Source organism: Bubalus bubalis, chromosome 5, assembly GCF_019923935.1.
Source record: "Bubalus bubalis isolate 160015118507 breed Murrah chromosome 5, NDDB_SH_1, whole genome shotgun sequence".
Taxonomy (NCBI): Eukaryota; Metazoa; Chordata; class Mammalia; order Artiodactyla; family Bovidae; genus Bubalus; species Bubalus bubalis.
Window position 1 is genome coordinate 44,083,825 of NC_059161.1, and position 26,312 is coordinate 44,110,136.

The 26,312-nt window shown below is 37.8% G+C and overlaps 1 protein-coding gene across 3 annotated transcripts in view; it reads left to right on the top strand.

Moving 5' to 3' along the window:
• The window catches only part of NME7 (NME/NM23 family member 7), a 248,043-nt gene that overhangs the window by 26,901 nt on the left and 194,830 nt on the right, over window positions 1–26,312 (top strand). For all 3 annotated transcript variants that reach the window (XM_025285986.2, XM_025285985.2, XM_025285988.2), the window contains 2 exons: window positions 17,510–17,617; window positions 18,923–19,089. In XM_025285986.2, the coding sequence (XP_025141771.1) occupies window positions 17,510–17,617; window positions 18,923–19,089 (275 nt within the window). The remainder of the gene's footprint in view (window positions 1–17,509; window positions 17,618–18,922; window positions 19,090–26,312) is intronic.

Consider the following 26,312-nt stretch of genomic DNA (forward strand, 5'->3'; position numbering starts at 1 on the left):
TTCATCTTTCTATGAGAATTTTAAGCAGTTTGATTATTTGTGCCATGCAGCCCAGGCCCCATAGCATCAGAGGTTGTTTACTTATAACCTTACTGAACCACAGAGTTGTAATTTCCTCCTCATTTTGAGCTACTACTCTGTCTGTGCATGGATGGGTCAGTAGCCAGTGTGAATATATGATTGTTTCCCCTTTGTAGTCGGTTTTCAGTTCAGCACATTTATTTTAATGACTGATATATTGCTTGGTTTCAGTAAGGAAAACCATTTTTCTGTCTTTTTGAGGGTGATGAGCCTGAGAGCAAAGGAGAGTATGTGAAGGGAGCATGGGAGGTAATAACAGTGTTTTTCAAAGATTTTTGGCTATATTTGTTAAGTTATAAAGTCAGGTTAGTGGGACTCCATTAATGTGTTTAAAAAAAAAAAAAGACTGGAATAAGAAATAGCTTAGTAAGTTGAAAAAGAATGGCTATTCATATATGTATAACTGAATCACTTTGCTCTACACCCAAAACTAACACAGCACTGTTAATCAACCATATTCCAATATAAAATAAAAGTTAAATAAAATAAAAAGAAAAGAAAAAATATCTTAGTACACAGTGTATAGTAAGGATAAATATTGCTCTGTGACATTTATCAGTAACATATTTACATGTGTTAATATGTGTATATTGGGTCATAATCTGAAGTTATTACTGTACTAGTCAAAAATATGAAAGCCACTAGTGTAATGGGATTTTAAACGTATGGAAAAAATTATATTGTATACTAATAAGTAATTTTTCCTGTATTACATATACTTTCTATGATTTTTAAAAAATAACTTTAATAACTGTGCTTTTCTCATTTAGACTCTAAAGTCGTTCAACAGTCTTATTTATTCAACTTTGTAAACATTTTCCACTCCTATCTTCTTTGCCCAATATACTATTTTGTTCTTTGATGAGTCTCAATTAGTATTTCTCTCTTAACAATGACCCTTTGCAGTTCTGTAATTGTAAAATATGTAAGTAGCGGCCATTTAAAAATCTCATCTTTCACAATTTCAGAAACGATGTACAGTACTGTGTTTCAGACATATAAGAGATGCTTGGTACCTAGTATCATTACTTTTTAAAAGATGCATTTCTTTGAATAACTGAAGTTATTTGGGATAGTCTTCTCTTCAGTTACTGTTTTGGGGTAGAAGACTCCAAAGTATTGTTCTTCGAGATGCATTACTGAATAACTGTTAGTTCTCCACTATCAAATTGTATAACTAGCAAAGGTAGCCTTCAAAATAGTGGAGGTGAGATAAAGACATTTCCAGCCAAGCATCCTCTGTGTCTCTGAACCCACACCACTATATCCTGTCACCGCTGCACTGCAGTATTTTCTCTTCTATTGTGTTTTTCTGTGCCATGAACTGATTTTCGTTCCCTCGGAGTCTTGTGTTGACCTCAAGTAACTCCTTCTCCATGATCTCCTATAACACATTTTAAATACAACCGCCAGAAACATTTGAGAGGCCTCAGTAACCTTGACAGAATCCTTCTGTAACTTGGAATGCCTCCTGTTTTTCCTTGGATTGAGGCCAGAGTTTTCATTGTAGTCATCTCCTCTGATTTATTATTGCAGCCCACTTTTGTGTTCAGATGTGCCTTGTAGACAGGCTGCCTTCCTCACTGCCTCCCATCTCTGCTGCTCTTCTGGCTAATCCAGAACTCCTGATTTTGTTATATGTCTTGATTCAGTGCTTTCAATATCTGAAAATAAGCATCAATATTTTGGCATCAGACAAACCTTTGAATTCCAGCACTGGCTCTGACTAGCAGTTTGCTCTCTAGCAGTTCAGTTCAGTTCAGTCGCTCAGTCGTGTCTGGCTCTTTGCGACCCCATGAATTGCAGCACGCCAGGCCTCCCTGTCCATCACCAACTCCCAGAGTTCACTCAAACTCACGTCCAACGAGTCGGTAATGCCATCCAGCCATCTCATCCTCTGTCGTCCCCTTCTCCTCCTGCCCCCAATCCCTCCCAGCATCAGAGTCTTTTCCAATGAGTCAACTCTTCACATGAGGTGGCCAAAGTATTGGAGTTTCAGCTTCAGCATCAGTCCTTCCAATGAACACCCAGGACTGATCTCCTTCAGAATGGACTGGTTGGATCTCCTTGCAGTCCAAGGGACTCTCAAGAGTCTTCTCCAACACCACAGTTCAAAAGCATCAATTCTTTGGCACTCAGCTTTCTTCACAGTCTGACTCTTACATCCATACATGACCACTGGAAAAACCATAGCCTTGACTAGACAGACCTTTGTTGGCAAAGTAATGTCTCTGCTTTTGAATATGCTATCTAGGTTGGTCATAACTTTCCTTCCAAGGAGTAAGCGTCTTTTAATTTCATGGCTGCAGTCACCATCTGCAGTGATTTTGGAGCCCCCCAAAATAAAGTCTGACACTGTTTCCACTGTTTTCCCATCTATTTCCCATGAAGTGATGTGACCATATGCCAAAAAGAGTCATAAGTACAAGTAATCAAAGGTAAACAGTGGATCCCCCTGATTTATGCAAGATGATGATTGTTGGTACCCTAAAAAAAAACAAACCAATACAATAATGGCACCATCTTCCTTCCTTCCTTTTCTTCTTTGTAAACATTTTAAGTGTTTAAAGGTGGTGACATTTGTGTTGGTATGTACTGGGCTGATACCTTATTTTTCCAGTATCCCCTTGAGGCCTTATGAGAATAAAGAAAGGGTCCCTGGAAGAAGAACATACTTGTTAAGGAGCTCTACCCCAGTGGAGCAATTTAAAATCAGAACTGCTCTTCAGAAACCTTGTAGTTTATTTGTAAACAGCAGTAAAGATAATTTTGTACTATTATCATGTATTATTCAGAAATATTCATCTTCACTTAATATACGCATAAATGCATATATACCCAAGAACTCATAAACCCAAATGCTTATGTATGGGGGAAGAACATTTCTATCCATATTAATATTTTATTGTTTCTTCTGAATTTATAATTGATGTGGGATCAGATAATGAGTGTGATTTTCTTTTTCAAATGAAAGAAAGTCTGCCTTTGTCCCAGGCTTATTGCTATCAGGAATAAAAAATTATGTGAAAAGTTGCCTTAAGTAGACATTTTATTTCACTGTTGAGCTATTAAATGAAGATTTAGTTAACTTATTTGAAAATAATTTTCTGTGCTTTATTTTAGATACCAGAGAAGCCTTGGACTGGCATGCTTTCTTATAAGTACCTATTTCTCTTTTTAAGTAAAATATAGAATATCTCTGCTTTGCTTTGTGGAATTGGAGGGAGAGTCTTCAGATTTTACTCCTATTTCATAAACATTCACATAGCTCCTTAGATTTCTTCTTGGTCTTGGTAACTGGGCACATAGTTAATTTTGAATCTTAGAGTAGTTCAATGGTAAGATATGACACCTGCTCCTTTGAACATACAGTTTGCTAGTAAGTATAACGTCTATTATGACTTTATATATTATATTAGCTATAGAATGTGAATGTTTTCTTATGATTTTCTATTATCTCAGTGTTTCCATGCCAAATCAAGGCACATTATTTATGTTTTTATATCTACAAATTGCAGCAGTAATTTTGTGTTTATTCGTGTAATTTGTGATTTTTTTCCAGTGGTACCTTTCCTTTGAGAAGTTTGAGTTATAATACTAATGATTAACGTGTAAGAGATGACATCATAAAATTTAAGAAGAAAATTGGTACTTGATTTAGTATTGATAAAAACAGAGCCATAATTTTGTCTGAGTTCCTTAAAGGGCAAACATTTGTACTGACTCTGATTTGCTACATGCCCTTTGTAAAAAATTAACTTATTGCAGAAATAGCTATATATGTTCAGTAGCTCTTCTTTTCATAATAAAATTTTAGTCACATTCATAGTTTTCTCTGTGTCACAAACTTCTTCCTTCCCACTGATTTTTTTTCTTCTGCAAAAACCTTTAAAAAACTATTTACTAGGATTTGTTCCTGTGCAGACTGCAGTGTCACTAATTCAAAGAGCCCCTTCTTGAATATCAGAGAAAGGCCGGTGAAGAAATACTTGTGTGCAGTGCAGCTCACAAGTCACATGTGTCCCAGCAAGCTACCATCACTGCTAAGACCTAAGTAACGGAAGTCCTGGGCTTTATATACACTAGGCACCTAATTCTCATAACTGCTCTCTAAGGAAAGTACTCTTACTGTTCCCATGTTGCAGGGACTGAACCTGAGGCTCAAGAGCTTTATCTTGTCTGTGTCACCAACCCCAGGTCTGTCTGACTCTAGAGCCTGTGTTCTTAGCTATCCTGAAGTGTTTTCCATCTGACCCCAAAAGAAAGCTCTTCAGTTTCCTGGATTTTCTTTTCAAGCAACACAGCTCAGAGCCTCGTCATTTGCTGAAGCTACCAGCAAGAGTGTTGGAGAAGACTCTTGAGAGTCCCTTGGACTGCAAGAAGGTAAAATCAGTCAATCCTAAAGGAAATCAACCCTGAATATTCATTGGAAGCACTGATGCTGAAGTTGAAGCTCCAATACTTTGGCCACCTGTTGTGAAGAGCCGACTCATTGAAAAAGACTCTGATGCTGGGAAAGGTTGAAGGCAGGAGGAGAAGCGGACGACAGAGGATGAGGTGGTTGGATGGCATCACCGACTCAATGGACATGGGTTTGAGCAAACTCCGGGAGATGGTGAAGGACAGGGAAGGCTGGCGTGCTGCAGTCCATGAGGTCGCAAAGAGGTGGATATGACTGAGCAGCTGAACGACGAGCAACAGCACTGCACTGAGCAATACCGGGAGTGCCAGGTCCAGTCAGTATTTGTTGATTGACTGCTATAGTATCATCAGAAATGGAATGTTTCTTTTTTTAAATTGAAGTATAATAGATTTATAATAACAATACTGTGTTAGTTTCAGGTGTACAGCCAAGAATGCATACATACATATATTTTCAGATTATTTTCAATTATAGATTATTATAAGATATTGAAATTATTCCCTGTGCTACATAGGAAATCCTTGTTGTTTATCTGTTTAATATATAGTAATGTATATCTGTTAATTTCCTACTTCTCATTTATCCCTCGCCCACCTCCCTATTTGGTAATCATTTGTTTTTTTTGTATGTTTCTATTTTGCAAATAGATACATTTGTATTATTTTTTAGATTCCACAGATTAGTGCTATCATAATATTTGCCTTTGTTTAACTTACTTCACTTAGTATAATAGGTCCATCCATGTTGTTGCCAATGGCAATATTTCTGGAATGCTTTTTTCTGACCAGTAATATTGAAGTGTGGGATTCACTTGTGGCTCAGTCAGTAAAGAATCTGCCTGCAATGCAGGAGACCTGGGTTTGTTTCCTGGGTGGGAAAGATCCCCTGGAGAAAGAAATGGCAACCCACTCTGGTATTCCTGCCTGGCGAATCCCATGGACAGAAGAGCCTGGTGGGCTACAGTCCATGGGGTGCAAGAATCAGACACAAGTTAGTGACTAAGCCACCACCAACCACCAATATTGAAGTGTATGAGGTGAAAGTACAATTATATTTTTGGCACAAGCTTAATAAACTTACTCTTGAACTAAGGGATTTTTAAAATCACATCAGATAAGATCAGATCAGATCAGTCGCTCAGTCGTGTCTGACTCTTTGCGACCCCATGAATCGCAGCACGCCAGGCCTCCCTGTCCATCACCAACTCCTGGAGTTCACTCAGTCTCACATCCATTGAGTCAGTGATGCCATCCAGCCATCTCATCCTCTGTTGTCCCCTTCTCCTCTTGCCCCCAATCCCTCCCAGCATCAGAGTCTTTTCCAATGAGTCAACTCTTTGTGTGAGGTGGCCAAAGTACTGGAGTTTCAGCTTTAGCATCATTCCTTCCAAAGAAATCCCAGGGCTGATCTCCTTCAGAATGGACTGGTTGGATCTTCTTGCAGTCCAAGGGACTCTCAAGAGTCTTCTCCAACACCACAGTTCAAAAACATCAATTCTTTGGTGCTCAGCCTTCTTCACAGTCCAACTCTCACATCCATACATGACCACGGGAAAAACCATAGCCTTGACTAGACGAACTTTTGTTGGCAAAGTAATGTCTCTGCTTTCGAATATGCCATCTAGGTTGGTTATAACTTTCCTTCCAAGGAGTAAGCGTCTTTTAATTTCATGGCTGCAGTCACCATCTGTAGTGATTTTGGAGCCCAGAAAAATAAAGTCGGACACTGTTTCCACTGTTTCCCCATCTATTTCGCACGAAGTGATGGGACCAGATGCCATGATCTTCGTTTTCTGAATGTTGAGCTTTAAGCCAACTTTTTCACTCTCCACTTTCACTTTCATCAAGAGGCTTTTTAGTTCCTCTTCACTTTATGCCATAAGGGTGGTGTCATCTGCATATCTGAGGTTATTGAGATTTATCCCGGCAATCTTGATTCCAGCTTGTGTTTCTTCCAGCCCAGCGTTTCTCATGGTGTACTCTGCATATAAGTTAAATAAACAGGGTAACGAACTCCTTTTCCTATTTGGAACCAGTCTGTTGTTCCATGTCTAGTTCTAACTGTTGCTTCCTGACCTGCATACAAATTTCTCAAGAGGCAGATCAGGTGGTCTGGTATTCCCATCTGTTTCAGAATTTTCCACAGTTTATTGTGATCCACACAGTCAAAGGCTTTGGCATAGTCAATAAAGCAGAAATAGATGCTTTTCTGGAACTCTCTTGCTTTTTCGATGATCCAGTGGATGTTGGCAACTTGATCTCTGGTTCCTCTGCCTTTTCTAAAACCAGCTTGAACATCAGGAAGTTCACAGTTCACATATTGCTGAAGCCTGGCTTGGAGAATTTTGAGCATTACTTTACTAGCGTGTGAGATGAGTACAATTGTGCAGTAGTTTGAGCATTCTTTGGCATTGCCTTTCTTTGGGATTGGAATGAAAACTGCCCTTTTCCAGTCCTGTGGCCACTGCTGAGTTTTCCAAATTTTCTGGCATATTGAGTGCAGCACTTTCACAGCATCATCTTTAAGGATTTGGAGTAGCTCAACTGGAATTCCATCACCTCCACTAGCTTTGTTCGTAGTGATTCTTTCTAAGGCCCACTTGACTTCACATTCCAGGATGTCTGGCTCTAGGTCAGTGATCACACCATCATGATTATCTGGGTCATGAAGATCTTTTTTGTACAGTTCTTCTGTGTATTCTTGCCATCTCTTCATAAAAGCACATATGCATGGAAAACATTGTTAGTTTCACATGATCCATTTAGGGCTGAGCCTTCCTTCAAGCAGTGACAGAGAGGTGTGGTATAATTTGATTTTCCAAAGGCTTGTAATTGTTTAGTCACTAAGTCCTGTCCAACTCTTTGCGACCCCGTGGCCTGTAGGTTGCCGGGCTCCTCTGTCCATGGGATTCTCCAGACCAGAAGACTTGAGTGGGTTGCCATTTTCTTCTCCAGAGGATCTTCCTGACCCAGGGATTGAACCACACCTCCTACTTGAGAGGCTGGTTCTTTACCACTGAGCCACCCGGAAGCCCCTCCAAAGGCTTAGTTGCCCTTCAAATGTCACGTCACCTGGAATTCCAGCATTGGTTGAAATTTCCTTAAAAATCACCTATTTTAATCTTACAAATTATATGAATTTTATATTCTAAGTAATGTATGTTTGATGCAATGTGAAAATGTTTATATTATCATTGATGAAGACTAATTTTTAGGAAGGCCTGAATGCTCATTCTCTCTTTGATATATATACCATTCAAAATGAATGACTAGACACAAAGCTTATATCCTTCACAAAATTAACTCAAAATGGATCACAGACCTAAATATATTAATAAATTACAAAGCTGTCAACTCTACTGCAAGCACAAAGAAAGCACAGTAGTTAATTTCATTTAGAGTTGAGTTGGCCAAATGGTGCAATGAAAAGAACTGTTAGGAGTGTGATTGAAATGACAAATCAAGGAATCTGCAATGGATAAGGAAGGAAGTGAAAGAAAGGGAGGCTGGTGCTTTAGGAATATGTGAAAGTACTTTTGCATTGGAAAGCCTGATAATGAGGACATAACTAACTGTGAGTACAGGAGATATGGCAGTGAAGAGAATGCTCCAACCCTGAATTTGGTGGTAGAAAACACTCAGGTAATAACAAAGGCCAGAATGAGGCTAACTCATCTATGTTAATCCTGTCCTTTCTTCCAGCATTTATGCAAGTTCATTCATTACCATATTTTAATCAACATATATATGTTTTTAAAATTATACCTGTTTTATAAAAGACCATTATTATTTCTACTGTTGATAACCTTTTTTTAAAAAAAGGAATTGAGAGAAGGAAAAATGTTTTCAAAATTAATGGAAGAAACTTACCTAAGTAATCAGCATATACATGGTATAATCCTACTATTTTAAAAAAATGACTGCACTGGGAGATGATTCATTCCAGGATGTCATTTGAATAGACAGGAATTTTCATATGGTGCATTTTAAAATGACATTTTCCTTTTTTAGAAGGTGTTACAAAATAAGTTTAGAAAAATAATCTAAGGTTTTTCAACATTTAAAAAATGCATACCGTCAAAGGGAAATGAAAAATAAAAGTTGTAAAGTGCTTTACAGCACATTCTGATGAGTAGTTATATAAACAGTATAAAATGGGTTTTGAGTAAGATGAGAGAAAAATTAAATGACCTACTTAACTGAGTTATTGTAATGTAGTAGAATAGTGAATTTAGAGCCAGGAGTTCTAGTTCTAAGTTCTTACAAATAAGAGTAACACAATAGATTCTTTTCCTTCTTTTTTGTTAAAAAGGTATTTGTGTGATTGATTGGCTATTCTCTGCTAGATAATAAGGTCTATGAAGGCAAGGTTGATGTTTGTTTCTAATCATCATTGTCATGTCATATCCGAGTACCTAGCATAGTATACAGAAGGTGGTAAGTGCTCAATCTGTTGAATGCGTGAATTGATAGATGGAAATCAGATGACATAATAAGGTGTAGTGGCCTTGCCTTCTCCTTTTCAGCATGTAAGTGGTGAAGCCTATGCTGAAATTGTGGTAAATGTGTATTTGTTGTTTAGTTGCTAAGCTGTGTCTGACTCTTTGTGATCCCATGGACTGCAGCATGCCAGGCTTCCTTCTCCTTCAGTATCTCCAGGAGTTTGCTCAAACTCATTGAGTCCATTGAGTCGGTGGCACCATCCCCTTTTCCTCCTGCCTTCAGTCTTTCCAAGCCTCAGGGGCTTTTCCAATGAGTTGGCTCTTCACATCAGTGGCTAAAGTATTGGAGCTTCAACTTCAGCATCAGTCCTTCCAATGAATATTCAGGGTTGATTTCCTTTAGAATTGACTGGTTTTGTTGCAGGAAGACTGACCCCTTCCAGGGCCTGAAACTGGGCTCTTATCTAACACTCGGAAATGAATTGTCCGAGGAGACACATGTGCTGACAAAGCAAGAGATTTTATTGGGAAAGGGCACCCGGGTGGAGAGCAGTAGGGTAAGGGAACCCAGGAGAACCTTTCCCAATAAAATCTCTTGCTTTGTCAGCACATGTGTCTCCTCGGACAATTCATTTCCGAGTGTTGGACAAGAGCCCAGTTTCGGGCCCTAGAAGGGGTACGCCTTCCTGCAACAGTTTGATCTCCTTGCAGTTCAAGGGACTCTCAGGAGTCTTCTCCAACACCACAGTTCAAAAGCATCAATTTGGTGCTCAGTTTTCTTTATGGTCCAACTCTCACATTTGTACATGATGACTGGAAAAATCGTAGCTTTGATTATGTGGAACTTGGTCAGCAAAGTGATGTCTCTACTTTTTAATACACTGTCTATGTGTATCATATAAAGAAAGATATAAATAGGTTGAAGCAAGTCACTTTGACAGTTGTAAGCATTTTATTAATTCAAAAAAAAACTGAAGTACACTGTTTGAACTGCAGACATGAGATTGAACACACTCTCATACAGCCCTTCAAGTGAATGCTCACTTGCAGAAGCCTGTGTCAGTTTCTCCTAAAATCTAAACTGTAATTTTAAATCTTCTAAGAATTGTAGATGTTGGTAACGCTCTGAGATTAAAAAGTGATCATTTCATCCTGAAATTCTCATCTTTAATTTTGCTAATTTGCTTCTGATCTTTAATCATTCTGATTTATTGACAGTATAAAAAATTCATTGTTTTGTTTGCTGTTGAACATTAGCCAGCATTGGCTCTAACAAAAGACCTTTTCAGTTTTCCACATTGTGTAGCAGACCCTTTCACAAATGTGCTCACATTAACTTTATTTGGAGACTGAGCATATCGAAGTTAGGAGCTAGTTAGTTATAGACTGTTTAACTCCAGGACCATACTCTAAACACACCACTTGTTTTTATTATGGCTAATGCTTACATTAACTGAAAGTCAAACCCAAATTTTAATATAATATATAGAAACTTCCACATATGACTCTGCTTTGTACTGAGCCCTGTATAACACTAATAGCCTTTTCTTATAAAAATCTGAATGATTTTCCTTTTTCTTAGTTCTGAAATCATGGTTTTAGAACTTGTTGCTACCTCTTTCTGAAATGCTTTTGTGTTGGGAATTTGTCCTCTTCTACTTTCTCTGTATTCCACGGCTACTTAAGAATGCATTTTCCTTCAAAACATTCCTCTCCCAACTGCATCTATCTTTCTGTTTTATAAGGGGAGAGGAGGGGTAAGTTTAAGATAAAATAAAAAATGCTGTATCCGATTGTCTGCTCACTACAAGTTCTACAATGTAAAATATTTTAAATGTTCTTATATCTTTTAAATGAAGATTTTTATAGAAAATTTATTTTTTGGTACTTTTTATATAAAGTTTTTTTAAGCTTTTAATATGTTTTTATGTAAATACAAAGGAATAGAACAAAAGTAAATCGTAAACTTTTAATGTTAATTTTCCCAATCTTTTTTGTATTGTATGCTGCTGCTAAGTCACTTCAGTCGTGTCCAACTCTGTGTGACCCCATAGACAGCAGTCCACCAGGCTCCTCCATCCCTGGGATTCTCCAGGCAAGAACACTGGAGTGGGTTGCCATTTCCTTCTCCAATGCATGAAAGTGAAAAGTGAAAGTGAAGTTGCTCAGTCGTATCAGACCCTCAGCGACCCCATGGACTGCAGCCTTCCAGGCTCCTCCATCCATGGGATTTTCCAGGCAAGAGTACTGGAGTGGGGTGCCATTGCCTATCTGATACGTAATTGTTTACATTGATTTTTATAAACCCAGGTTTGATCCCTGGGTTGGGAAGGTCCCCTGGAGAAGGACCTACTCCAATATTCTTGCCTGGGAAATACCATGGACAGAAGAGCCTGGTGGGCTACATACAGCCCATGGGGTCACAGAGGAGGACACAACTGAGCGACTGAGCAAGCACACACTTGTTCTGAACCTCATTATGTGGATGTCTGCTTATAACATTTCAAAAGTTTGATGACACCTTGATGGTTATTTACAAAGTTGGAACAAAGTGTGCTTGAATGCTTTATTGTGTATAAACAATAAAAGTGTCTTATTTTGTATAAGTTATATTTGAAACGTTCAGAAGGAAAATGATTTGGCGTCTTTAAGGAAAAGTCTTTCTGTGCTAGAGCATAATTTTAAAATATTCTGCATGATGGTATTTCTGACAGAAACGGAAATCTTTGTTGTCCCTGTGATTATCCAGGCAGTGACATTCTCATCCGAAGATCTGACAGAAAACTGGAGGTGTCCCTGTGTGTGACTAAAGTGTTAGTTTCTCCTTCTTGAGTAGGCCCCGGAAGCCCAGTATTATGGAAATATCTGAGTCATAGTGAGTGGAGGTTCCAGTTTTAGCTCAGTCATCAACTAGGTCTGTGACTCTATGGGTATAATATGTATTTGCTTGCCTCAGTTTCTTTATCCATAAAATGAAAGAGTTTGAACACAATGGTATTCAGCTCTGACATCAGTGAAAAAAAGGACTTGAGTTCTTTGCTAGATTTGGCTCTACTTAGCTGAAAATAAAATTCTTAAAATATAAAATGTAAGGTGTTCAGGTGTGTGGGTTGTGCGTGTGTGCTCGTGTGTGTGTGGGTATGTGGGTACGTATGAGGCAACTAGTTGAAAGGCCAGCCTGAATGGGATGTTCACATGTGTCATTGCTCTCTGCCAAGTCCAGATGTATCACTGTTATATCTCTAGACATCTTTTGACTCTAGAAAATAACCATTTTCTACTGCAAAGGTTAAGGTTAAATCAAATTTGGATATAATTTTTACTTGGTATGATAAACCTTTTTTCATAGAAGAAACAGTACTTGCTTGTTACTTTCTTCTATAATAGAAGTTCCATTATTCATATATAGTTTTTTAACAGTCTCATTGAGGCAAATCACAGTTATAGGTGAAGGAATGAGCTAATTTTTTGAGAGATTATGATATATTTTTTTCTTTGTACTTACATACTATTGTGAAACTGTATATGTGTTCTTGCCTGGAGAATCCCGGGGACAGGGGAGCCTGGTGGGCTGCCGTCTATGGGGTCGCACAGAGTCGGACACGACTGAAGCGACTTAGCAGCAGCAACATACTATATTTTCATTTCTCTTGGGTTTGTATTCAGGAGTGGAATTGCTGGGTCATATATAACTCTGTGTTTAATATTTTGCTGCTGTGCTGTGCTTAGTTGTGTCCAACTCTTTGAGACCCCATAGACTGTAGTCTACCAGGCTCCTCTGTCCATGGGGATTCTCCAGGCAAGAATACTGGAGTGGGTTGCCATGCCCTCTTCCAGGGGATCTTCCCAACCCAGAGATCAAACCCAGGTCTCCCTCATTGCAGGTAGACATTTTGAGGAATTGCCAAATTGTTTTTCAGAGTAACTGCATCATTTTACATTTCTACCAGCAAAATATATGTTTCATTTTCTCTACATCCTCACCAACATTTGTTATTGTATATCTTTCTTATTATAGCCATTTAGGTGTGTGAGAGGTACTATCTCATTGCAGTTTTGATTTCCATTTCCCTAACAGCTAGTGGTATTGAGCATCTTTTCATAGGTTTATTGGCTCTCTGTGTATCTTCTGATATCTTCTTTGGGAAAATGTCTACTCAGATCCTTTGTCCATTTTGTAACTGGGTTGTCTTTTATTATTGAGTAGTTAAAATTCTTGTTACCTTCTGGATGCTAGACCCTCCCTGATCAGATAACGTAATTTGTGAGTGTTTTCTCCAGTTTGGTGGCTTGTCATTTTGCTCCCTTGATGATTTAGAGTGCAGATTATCTGTGTTTTTGCTGTTCTGTTTTTTTTTGATCATTTGTGCTTTTGGTGTCTTATCTAAGAAACCATTGCCTAACCCAAAGTCACAAATGTTTCCTTCCAACAGTTTTTCTAGCTTGGCTCTTAGTGTTTAGTCTGTGATCCATTTTGAGCTAATTTTTGTATGTAGAGTGAGGTAGGGATACAATGTCATTTTTTTGGTCTATGATACCCAGTGGTCCCTGCACGATTAGTTGAAAGACTGATCTTTCCCCATTTGAATGGTCTTGGTGCCCTTGATGAAAATCAGCTGGTCAGATATGTATGAGCTTGTTTCTGGACTCTTTCCTCTTAGATTAACCTGTATCTATTCTATGCCAGTAATATACTGTTTTGATTACTGTAGCTTTGCAGTACGTTTTGAAAATAGAAAATGTGTCTTCCAACTTTGTTTTTCATTTTTGAAACTGTTTTAGCTATGCTGGGTCTCTTGCATTTCCATATGAATGTTATATGGGTTTTAAAATGTAGTTCTATATTTAAGGGTTTTTTTTGGTATTTTATAAGGGCACACCTCACTGACTTGATTTCTTAAGATTCTGGAATTGGGATGTAATTGGAATGAGATATTTTGTTAAGTATGTTTGATGTCACAGGGAACAACTTGATTTCCTTATCCTATTTTATAGTAATCTATTCTCTTTCTCCTACATGATCGTTAAATGTTACAAAATTGACCTTGAAATAGAATTATTTAACTTTACATAGAGGAGAAGTTAAATACTTCAGTTCACCATAGTTTAGGCCCAGTGAATGAGTACTTTAACACTGACTTTTTATCATTGTATGTAGGTGTGCAGTTTAATGGTACAAAATATGGGTTTTGTCTTCAAACAAAGGTTTGAGTGCTGACTTACTCATTTTTTGTTATGTAACCTTGGACCAGTGTTCAAATTATCTGAGCTTTACTATGCTGTCCATGAAATAGTATCCCTGGTTCTGTCAACCTACATTGTCTGTCACGAGAATGGAAAGAGATAATGTATGTAAAGAACCTGCTACTTAGTAGGTATTCTAAAATTATTATTGTTATTCTCATGATTAATGGTTATTATTAGTGTCTTAAAGTTTGAATGGCACTGATTTATTAAATATTTTGAGAAATGTTTTCCTGTTGTCTGATCATTTGGAGATGAAGAAAAGTCATTCTAACAGAACAGAGGGTAAAAAATTGAACAGAATGTCTCCAGTTTGTGTGCCTATTATCTTAAGAGATATTCTCCTCACTGATGTTCATTGGAATTTGAGAAAAGATTGAGCAGCTGATGTAGGAGATACTGTTTTTTTTGCATCACATGATTTAAAGAATATTGTCTTCCCCTCACTCTCTTTATATTCTTATTGACCTGCATTCAAGTTCTACTTATTTTATATACCACAAGACATTATTGTAATTTTATATATGCATTATTTATTTAGATTTACCCACATACTTATATTTCCATTGTTTTTCAGTCCTTCTATTTCTTGAATCATCTTGAACCATTTTCTTTCAGAACTTCCAGTGGCAATAAATTTTCTATTTTTACTTGTCTGAAAATATCTATTTCACCTTCATCTTTTGAAGGGTAATTTTCTTAGTTATAGAATGCTGTGTGCAATTGCTTTTCATTCTTTAATTTCTGATTGATTAAAAAAGTAGATTCTGGTTCTCTGGTGAAATTATTAACCTTGACATATATTTTTCATACTTATTTTGAAAATTTTGTCTAATAACTAGGGTATTCATGGATTTCTTTCTATTTCTTTTTTCTTGTTGGTCTTCTTTTTTGGTAGATCTCGTAGTTTATCTTTGAAAGCTTGACATTGCATAGGAAAACCTGTATTTCCATTTCTGGAAATTCAGGCAGCTAAAATAGAGGAAATATCACTTCAGCATGAAAGGGCTAAGCATTGTGTGAATAAAAAGCTTGTTTCAAATTTTGTTAGTGTTAGTTTACCTTTAGTTTACCCATGCTCCTGGAGTGTGATGTTCCAGGAGACACAACAGAAAGGCTACTGAAAGCTCCGTTGAACAAACACAGGCTTGAGCTCACTTCTTTATGATTTCATTTTCTCTAGGATCTTTGCCCCTCCAGTTTTGGCTGGTTTGGTAGCCTCAAATTCCAATATCTGTCTACTTATCCCCATGACCTTGTCAAAATCTCTGCTAGTTTCTCTGCCTCTAGACAGCCTTCCTCTGTCAGCTTCTTGGGCTTGTCCATCTTGTCCAGCTTGACTTGAGTCTCAGCACATGTCCTCAGGAAAAAGCAGCCTAAAAAGCACTGTGCTCACTTCAGTGAGCTTCCTTTCTTTCTGAATCTTAGATTACCAAATCTGGCTGTCTTAGGTGCTCTCCAATGTCATCAGATAGATCCTTTTTTTTTTTTTCTTTTTTTTATCCCACTTTTCTGGTTGTTCTTGGAAAGCAGCAGTGATATGCCATAAGCTGCATTATTAGCCAGAAACAGTACTTCCTCAGTTTACTTTCTTTGTATTAAAGCTGTTTTCTGAATAATGAATCTGAAAAATTCTACCATCTGGTATAGAATTAAAGAGTGTGATTGGCAGGTTTTGTGGTTAAGGCTGCCTGGATAAATGGAACTACCAAGTCTCACTGGTTTTTCATTTGCCTCACCTTCAATTACATGTCTCATCATTTCTTTTATTTCGTAATTTTACCTATTTTAATGAAGGCAATATTTCAATAATGCTTTTGAACAAATGGATATTTTAATATAGATAGTAAGGTTTTTGATAAGCTACCATTTAAATTTTGTATTGAAAGGAGAGTATAATACTAGAATACACAACGAAACCTAAATTTTAAGCAGTTGTATTAAAAAATAAAAATAAAATGCTGTATTTATAAGGATTAATATGAAAAATAATGAAAGACTTGTATTAAGACAATAGTGTATCTCTTATTTTATCTTTTTGTTTCTCTTGACTGCTACACTATGTGTCTTTTTGGGTGATTGCAGGAAAAATAAAATAGTCTCTTAAAAAGTGCCTCTATTATAGCTTATGCTTATGATCATAAATATAGCTAGACATACTATTATTAGAATTTATAAGTGAATTATGAATATAAAAGAAACTCATCTATATACACTAACCAGAGAATCGGATGCTAAATCTAGACTTAGTAACAAAACCCTTAGATTTCTTTCTTCCTTCCTCATTTGCTTATTGTGATGAAGGACCTTTAGGGGCTAAGCTATTATAGCGTGTGATGGGAAATTCTGCCTAATAGTCAAGGAAAGAGGGCCATCTTTGACTTATGTTTCATTGTATACACCTCACAGATCTTCATCTACAGGGAGCTTAAGTGACCAAAGGGCCTTAGTTCCTGTGCTCTGAAATCTACTGCTGCTTTTGTGTTTAGGACCTGTTCTCCAGGGGCTCCCAGCCCTTGGCTGAGAGAAGCAGAGATACTAAAACAGGCCCACTCATCCCTGGAAGTCAGGGAACTCTCTGAGGGCTATCTGGCTTGAGCACTGCCTGATGTCTTGCTGAACCTTCCTTAGATTGTAGAGCAATTCAGGAGGGTTCCCCCCAACCTTCCTTCTCTCTCTCCTTCAACTCAGGGTCAACTCTGTATTGTGGTCTGTCTGCTTTCCCTGGATCCCTCCCTATTTTCTCTGTTAGGAATTTCCATTCAGAATTTCTCCTACAGGAATAAGATTCTTGAATGTTTAATCCTGTCTTGGCATCTTGTCTGCTTCTCGGGGGACCTAGACTAACACATTCTCCCACTATTTCTATAAAAAGATACTATCATGTGAAATTACTAAGAAGAGAAAAGATGCTTGCTATAATCTGAATGACAACAATATTCTAATACTGCTGGAGTCTTAAACTTAGAACAATTAGAACTTTATGGAGAGGTACTGAATTATCACGGTTGTCAGATAAGGAGCTCATGTTCTAAAAAAGTGTCAGTTTAGCCAGGATGATTGGGTGGCTGTGAAGTATTAAGTTCATAAGTCAACTCTGAGATATCTAAGGATATTTAATACGAAATTAGAAGGAAATATTTCTAAGGATGTGTTGATAGCTGTCATATTGTTGAAAACCAGAATTATTCAATTATTAATAAGTATTATAATAGCAGATTTGTTCATTGCAAATATTTGGTCATTCTTTCAATTTGTAGGATTTTTACAAGAGGGCTTATATTTTGTATGTTACTGTTAAAATTCTTCTTTCTTTGCAGAATCATAGTGAGAGATTCGTTTTCATCGCAGAGTGGTTTGATCCAAATGCTTCACTATTTCGACGTTATGAGCTTTTATTTTACCCCGGGGATGGATCTGTTGAAATGGTAAACGAGCCTTTCTTTGCTTAAAAGTTGGCAAACGGAGTAAAGGTGGGATTGGGGGAGGAATAGAATTGCCTTTTTTTCTAGTTGTGTCTATGTGAGATGATGAATGTTCATGGAATTTCTGTGGTCATCTCTTCATGATGTATGTGAGTCAAATCATTATGCCATATTCCTTAAACTCATATATTAATCATATCTCAACAAAACTGAAAGAAAAAAATACATTATTTTTATTTGGGAAATTAAAAATTTTTTTGGCATTATAATTCCATTACAAGAAGATACTTTGTGCCTTTATTTTTTAATAGAAATTGTTTTTTTCAGTTAGAAAACTGAAGTAGGATTATTCATGTTTTGTATTAATCAATAGTCAAGTGGTTGTAGATAAAGATTATCATGGTCATAAATGTCACTATTGTTGAATGCTGTTATCACTACAAAAAGTCAGATTGTAGAAGACTGAGCCAAGAGATCTGCTTATTTCTTTGTGTCCCTTTCCTGACAGTCCCTTTTGCAGGCTGACCTATCTGGTATTGGGATTTTGTGTAGGCAAGAAAGGAGAAATTTGGCATCTTGGAGTTACTAATTTGCTACCATGATTTGGAAATAAACAAAAATTTCTATTCAGGGTTTAAAAGTATCAAATTTGTAATTTTTATTTTATTACGGGGTTAGACGAGGAAATGCATGTTCTCAAAGAAATTATTACTTATACTTGTAGCAAAAATGAAATAACAAAGGTCCGTCTAGTCAAGGCTATGGTTTTTCCAGTGGTCATGTATGGATGTGAGAGTTGGACTGTGAAGAAAGCTGAGCGCCAAACAATTGATGCTTTTGAACTGTGGTGTTGGAGAAGACTCTTGAGAGTCCCTTGGACTGCAAAGAGATCCAACCAGTCCATTCTAAAGGAGATCAGTCCTGAGTGTTCATTGGAAGGACTGATGCTAAAGCTGAAACTCCAATACCTTGGCTACCTCATGCGAACAGTTGACTCGTTGGAAAAGACTCTGATGCTGGGAGGGATTGGGAGCAGGAGGAGAAGGGGACGACAGAGGATGAGATGGCTGGATGGCATCACTGACTCGATGGACATGAGTCTGAGTGAACTCTGGGAGTTGGTGATGGACAGGGAGGCCTGGCGTGCTGCGATTCATGGGGTCGCAAAGAGTCGGACACGACTGAGCAACTGAACTGATGTAACTTATGTTTAATAATGCAGAATTAATAACTTTATTTCTAGTTTATAATAAGGTTAACATTCTCTGCTGACAATGATTTGTTTTATTGTATTGTTTTTGATTCCAGCATGATGTAAAGAATCATCGCACCTTTTTAAAGCGGACAAAATATGAAGACCTTCACCTGGAAGATTTATTTATAGGCAACAAAGTGAACATCTTTTCTCGACAACTGGTGCTGCTTGACTATGGAGATCAATACACAGCTCGTCAACTGGGCAGTAGGAAAGAAAAGTAAGAAAACTATTATGTAATCTTTTTTTAAATTCTTAGAACATTATGTCTGTCTTGGTACCAAATTCGAATTTCTTGTTTCTACCCTGTGTTTTTTATAGTATAAGTATTTTCCAGTGATCCAATTCAGTGTTAGGACATTTTTAGAATTCTGTGGAGCAGATTCTGTAATTTTTTCCTCACTTAGATAATAAAGTGATACCCATGGTCTTAGACTATGATTATTTTCTGGAGGGAAAAACACAAATCTTTTATATATACCCTCATCATTCTTCTAACTGGGAGCTGAGACTTTAAGTCTTGGTTTATGGGGCAAAAGTAGTGAGTGCCATAAGCTAAATAGAAACTCAGAAGAGAGTATTAATATCTGTTAGTTGTTTTTATATCGGACATTGTGTTAAAATGATTTCTATGCATCATTTGTTTAAGCCCCACAACAACCTAAATACAAAGGCTAATAATGTTATTATTAATTCCACTCTATAGATGGAGAAGTTGAGGCTTAGAGACGTTAGGTAACTTGCTGAAGATCGGAGAGTAGAGGCAAGATTAAAGTCCAGTGTCTGTATGAATCAAGAATGGGAGGATTTAATCACAGGAGAATGAGTAAGACCTGCAAAATGGTTGCCTTCTTTCTGTCTCAATTCAGATTTTTGTCTCCTGTGGCACCTGGCACATCTCCTCACACATTACAAGCACCTTATCTGTGTTAGGTAAACAAATCATTGAATAATAATTTAAAATTTATTATCTACTCTTTCCTTTTTTTCATTCCCCCCATTTTCAAATGATGACCATTGATCTAATTGACAAAGATGTTTTTGTCTTGCTGACTAAGTCGCTAAGTCTTGTCTGACTCTTTGCGACCCCATGGACTGCAGCATGCCAGGCTCCCTTGTCCTTCACTATCTCCTGGAGTTTGCTCAAACTCATGTCCATTGAGTCGGTGATACCATCCAACCATCTCATCCTCTGTCACCCCCTTCTCCTCCTGCCCTCAATCTTTCCCAGCATCAGGTCTTTTTCAATGAGTTGGCTCTTCACATCAGGTGGCCAAAGTATTGGAGCTTCAGCTTCAGCATGAGTCCTTCCAATGAATATTCAGGACTGATTTCCTTTAGGATGGACTGGTTGGATCTCCTTGCAGTCCAAAGAACTGCAAGAGCCTTCTCCAGCACCACAAGATTGCTTTTAATATAAATTGTCTCTTTTTGAGTTTTATTCTCAGATATCTGATAAATATTGAATGATCAATTGAAGACAGAATATTTATTTTCAAAAGAAAAAAATGTACAAAAACACTGTGATACAAAGAAATTTAATCCATCTTGGGATCACAACTGCCTCCCCAAAGTCCATTGTATTGTGCCTCAAACAATGAAGTATTCACAGGAGCTGCCCCACAAAATTTATTGAATAAACAATACATCTTTGAAAACAGTTGTGTCTGGAGGAAGAGCTTCTGGCTGGCTGCTTCCCTGCCTTCTCCTCTCCCTGCCATTGTGTGTTGCTCTTCCTGTGACATGGAGAAAGTATAGCATGGTGTGTCTCTGGTCTTCTTTCTTCATTGTTTGTCAAAGCTACATTTGTCATTCTGACTTTTCCTCAGTTTTGATTTAGAAGAGAGACAGAACAAGTTGGAGTTATAGCTGAAAATTAGGCTATCCAGAAAACATTACTAAAATGACATTGTAAGTTTTAATCTTTGCATTTATGCAGCTTTCTGAGTCTAGCTTGAACTGTATTTGAAATGGAATTTTCATTCTTTGGTCATCTTTCCAGGCTCTAGTTTCTGTGGTTTATATTATATGCTCTTCAGCTGACTTGAGGGATTCTTTGTATTTGTGGAGCGATTGTTGCCATAGTGAAGAATAGGGATCACTGGTGGAAGTTAAGGCTATCTATATAAAAAGCTCAAAAAACTATTTAATTCTACAGGGAAAGAAAAATCTGTCAAAATATTTTTTGAGGTTTGCCACCCAAATAATAGCTGATTACCTAACATCTGAGTCCCCTCATAGTAATATTCTTTTTAAAAACTCTTTATGATTCTGGAGGTGCTTTGATGCTCAGTGTGGTATTAGTACACAGGTGGTGATGGATCAGTGAGATGGTGAATGATTCATAAAAAAGAAAAACCAAAGATTCCCAGGACAACTCGAAATAGGAGAAAAAAAAAAAGAAGATACAATGTTAGATAAATAAGAATCTCATTATTATGAGCTCTACTAATAAAAGTCTGTGGGGTTAAGGAAGCATCAACCACAATTCCTTTATTTACAAGAAATAAATATTTATAACTTAAAGTTTCTGAACACATGCTATATGCCAATCGCTGTGGTAAGCATCTCAGTTCACAACTACTTCAAGTTTTCATTTAAACTAGCAAAAATAGGTAAATGAGGGAGACAGGGTTAATAGTATGACCCAATCAAAGTAAAATCTATAGCAATTATTATAAATATATATAAATTATTATATCTGTAGTATGGAGAAGGCAATGGCAACCCACTCCAGTTCTCTTGCCAGGAGAATCCCATGGATGGAGGAGCCTGGTAGGCTGCGGTCCATGGGGTCGCGAAGAGTCGGGCACAACTGAGCGTCTTCACTTTCACTTTTCACTTTCATGCATTGGAGAAGGAAATGACAACCCACTCCAGTGTTCTTGCCTGGAGAATCCCAGGGACGGGGGAGCCTGGTGAGCTGCCATCTGTGGGGTTGCACAGAGTCAGACACGACTGCAGTGACTTAGCAGCAGCATATCTATAGTAATTATTATATATATTATATATTATATATTGTATATATAGCAAAGTAAACCCTATAGCAATTATTAGATATTATATATAAAGTCTGATTTTTCTACAGTGCATGTTATTGTTTCCCTTTTATAGAATTGTTCAGTAACTTGGCCGTAGTCACACAGCTACAAAGAAAGGGGAAACAAGTAAATCTTGCCGTGTTTGACTTTAAACCTCATTCTCTTTCTATTAAACCTCTAATTCATATGTTGGTAAATATTATTGAATGGACTGATTTAAAAATAGGAGTAGAAGAATATGAAGGCAGATTTTAAATATTTGGGCTTTATAAATATAATTAATTAAAATATGTGCTGTATTATATTTTTACTAACTAAAATTATTTTGCCATTTTGTCTTCTGATTCTTTCCTAACTGCAAGGGGGTTAAATCCAGCAGCCATTTGGGTGACATAAATAAGCTTCTTCAGAATTAAAGAGTTTTTTAAAAAATATATTGTTTCATTTAAATGACCAAATATGTAGGCATATGGAGAAATACATGCATGTCTATCATGGTCCCATGGAAATATCTTCTATGTAATAATTGTAACTTAGCCTAGCTCGCAGTTTTATATAGTGTCAAGGAGAATTTATGAACTAATTACATCCTTATTATGTTAATCATACTCAACTCCTTTCTTTTCTGGAGTAAAGCCTGTTGGAGAGGGAGGAGTATTTCTTTGGTGCCTATCTGCTAATTTTGAGGCACTTATCAAGATAATTCTGTTCTATGTAATTCAATTTAGCTCACAAACTAGCCTCAGCTTTCGAATTCCTCTTAACTGTAGAAATCTGACATTTGATTCACATTTCTATTCTCTTTTTCAAAATCTCTGTATTGAGGTATAATGGACAAACAAAAAGCTGTAAATATTTAACACAACTTTGGAGTTTGGAGATAAGTAAAACCTGTGAAACCATTACCACAATCAAGGATGTAAATTTATTTATCACCTTCAAAACTTCCCTCCCTCCCTCTTATTATTTTTTACGTTGATTTTTCTTTTTGTCCTAAGAGAACTTAATGAAAGATCTACTCCCTTAGCTAATTTGTAACTTGTTCCCTTTATAAAGCTCCTATAAATCAAATGGATAAATGTTATTAGTTGTCAATGAGTCAGAGTATTTGATTTTTTTAATTGTTTTGTTTCCATTTTTGTCTTTTTAAATTTTTTTCTCTGTTTTTTAAAGAGTATTTGATTTACATTTTGTGTGGTAAAAATGAATTGGTGGGCTTCCCTGTGGCACTAGTGGTAAAGAATCTGCCTGCCGGTGCAGGGGACCCAAGCGATTCGAGTTCATTCCCTGGGTTGGGAAGATCCCCTGGGGTAGGAAATATCAATCTGTTCCACTATTCTTGCCTGGAAAATTCCATGGACAGATGAGCCTGGCAGGCTGCAGCCCATGGGTCCACAGAGAGTCAGACATGACTGAGTGACTAAGCAATGAATTGATGCTTTATAGTTTTACTGTTCAGATGTAAAGACATCATACAGTCTTCTTGTTATCTCTTGGGTTAGTTAATCTCATTCTCCTAATTTTTAACTGATGGAGCACTGATGTAGGTGCCAGATGTAAATCAAAGTAAAGTACTGGTTTAGGCTGTCTAGTATAAGCCACCTCTGAGAGTGGTTGAGATTTTCTTCCTGCCTACTTCACTCACACGGCTATCCAGTTCTCTTAATTATAGGGGTTAATTAGCCCTTGCTAACTGGTGAACCCACCTGATGTCAATTCCCCCTGTAAATAGTAGCTTCTCTCTGCCCTGAGTAGCTAGGACTTTGCTACATCCTGGCCACTGTAGCAAAGTACTCTTGCCTGGAAAATCCCATGGACAGAGGAGCCTGGTAGGCTGCAGTCCGTGGGGTCGCTAAGAGTAGGACACGACTGAGCGACTTCACTTTCCCTTTTCACTTTCATGCATTGGAGAAGGAAATGGCAACCCACTCCAGTGTTCTTGCCTGGAGAATCCCAGGGATGAGGGAGTCTGGTGGGCTGCCGTCTATGGGGTCTCACAGAGTCGGACACGCTGAAGCGACTTAGCAGCAGCAGCAGCAGCAGCAGAAACGACTTAGCAGCAGCAGCATCCCACTGTCTGCCCCACACGGTGAGGTGTTGCTCTAGAACCCTGCTTCAGGCATGTAAGTGTCCCTCATCCATTAAACCACTGAGATCTCTTTTGGTTTCTCTGGCTCTTTCTTCTGTCTTGAGGCCTGGCAACTAGCTACAAGGCTTACAGGCCTGTGGGTGCAGCCTAACAACCTTACATGGCAAAGAGTCATTGTAAATTTGATTAAGATTACAGGCCTTGAGATGGGGAAATTATTCTGGATCATCCCCATAGGCACAGTGTAATCACAGGAGTCCATAAAACCAGAGAACCTTAACTGGCTGCAGAGAACCAGAGTGATGCCAGTGTGAGAAGGACCTCGTCTCCATTGTTGGCTTAGAAGATAGAAGGAGACCACAGCCAAGGAGGGGGGGCCTTAACTGTCTTTCTCAAGAATAGGTTTGATTGATAATATAGTTTTTGTTGATATCTTTTTATCATCACTTTACTTTCAGGTTTGTTAAGTTATATTTTAGATATATCTCTTATAAACAGAATGTAGCTCCTTAAAAAACGTTCTGCCTGAAAACCTCTAAATTTTCACTGGTAAGACTAGTGTAAGACAGAGTGCCTGATGAACTATGGACGGAGGTTCATGACACTGTACAGGAGATAGGGATCAAGACCATTCCCAAGAAAAAGAAAAAATGGCTGTCTGAGGAGGCCTTACAAATAGCTGTGAAAGAATAGAAGCGAAAAGCAAAGGAGAAAAGGAAAGATATATCCATTTGAATGCAGAGTTGCAAAGAATAGCAAGGAGAGATAAGAAAGCTTTCCTCAGTGATCAATGCAAAGAAATAAAGGAAAACAATAGAATAGGAAAGACTAGATATCTCTTCCAGAAAATTAGAGATACCAAGGGAATATTTTCTGCAAAGATGGGCACAATAAAGGACAGAAATGGTATAGACCTAACAGAAGCAGAAGATATTAAGAAGAGGTGGCAAGAATACACAGAAGAACTTATAAAAAAGATCTTCATGACCCAGATAATCATGATGGTGTGATCACTCACCTAGAGACAGACATCCTGGATTGTGAAGTCAAGTGGGCCTTAGGAAGCATTACTACAAACAAAGCTAGTGGAGGTGATGGGATTAGAGTTGAACTGTTTCAAATCCTACAAGATGATGCTGTGAAAGTGTTGCACTCAATATGCCAGCAAATTTGGAAACCTCAGCAGTGGCCACAGGACTGAAAAGGTCAGTTTTCATTCCAATCCCAAAGAAAGGCAATACCAAAGAATGTTCAGACTACTGCACAATTGCACTCATCTCATACACTAGCAAAGTAATGCTCAAAATTCTCCAAGCCAGGCTTCAGCAGTATGTGAACCGTGAACTTCCACATGTTCAAGCTGGTTTTAGAAGAGGCAGAGGAACCAGAGATCAAATTGCCAACATCTGCTGGATCATGGAAAAAGCAAGAGAGTTCCAGAAAAACATCTATTTCTGCTTTATTGACTATGCCAAAGCCGTTGACTGTGTGGATCACAATAAACTCTGAGGAATTCTTAAAGAGATGGGCATACCAGACCACCTGACCTGCTTCTTGAGAAGTCTGGATGAAAGTCAGGAAGCAACAGTTAGAACTGGACATGGAACAACAGACTGGTTCCAAATAGGAAAAGTAGAATGTCAGGGCTGTATATTGTCACCCTGCTTATTTAACTTATATGCAAAGTACAGCATGAGAAATGCTGGGCTGGATGAAGCACAAGCTGGAATCAAGATTGCCAGGAGAAATATCAATAACCTCAGATACACAGATGACACCACCCTTATGGCAGAAAGTGAAGAGGAACTAAAAAGCCTCTTGATGAAAGTGAAAGAGGAGAGTAGAAAAGTTGGCTTAAAGCTCAACATTCAGAAAACTAAGATCATGGCATCTGGTCCCGTCACTTCATGGCAAATAGATGGGGAAACAATGGAAACAGTGGCTGACTATTTTTTGGGCTCCAAAATCACTGCAGATGATGACTGCAGCCATGAAATTAAAAGACACTTACTCCTTGGAAGGAAAGTTATGACCAACCTAGATAGCATATTCAAAAGCAGAGACATTACTTTGCCAACAAAGGTCTGTCTAGTCAAGGCTATGGTTTTTCCCGTGGTCATGTATGGATGTGAGAGCTGGACTGTGAAGAAAGCTGAACGCCAAAGAATTGATGCTTTTGAACTATGGTGTTGGAGAAGACTCTTGAGAGTCCCTTGGACTGCAAGGAGATCCAACCAGTCCATCCTAAAGGAGATCACTCCTGAGTATTCATTGGAAGGACTGATGTTGAGGCTAAAACTCCAATATTTTGGC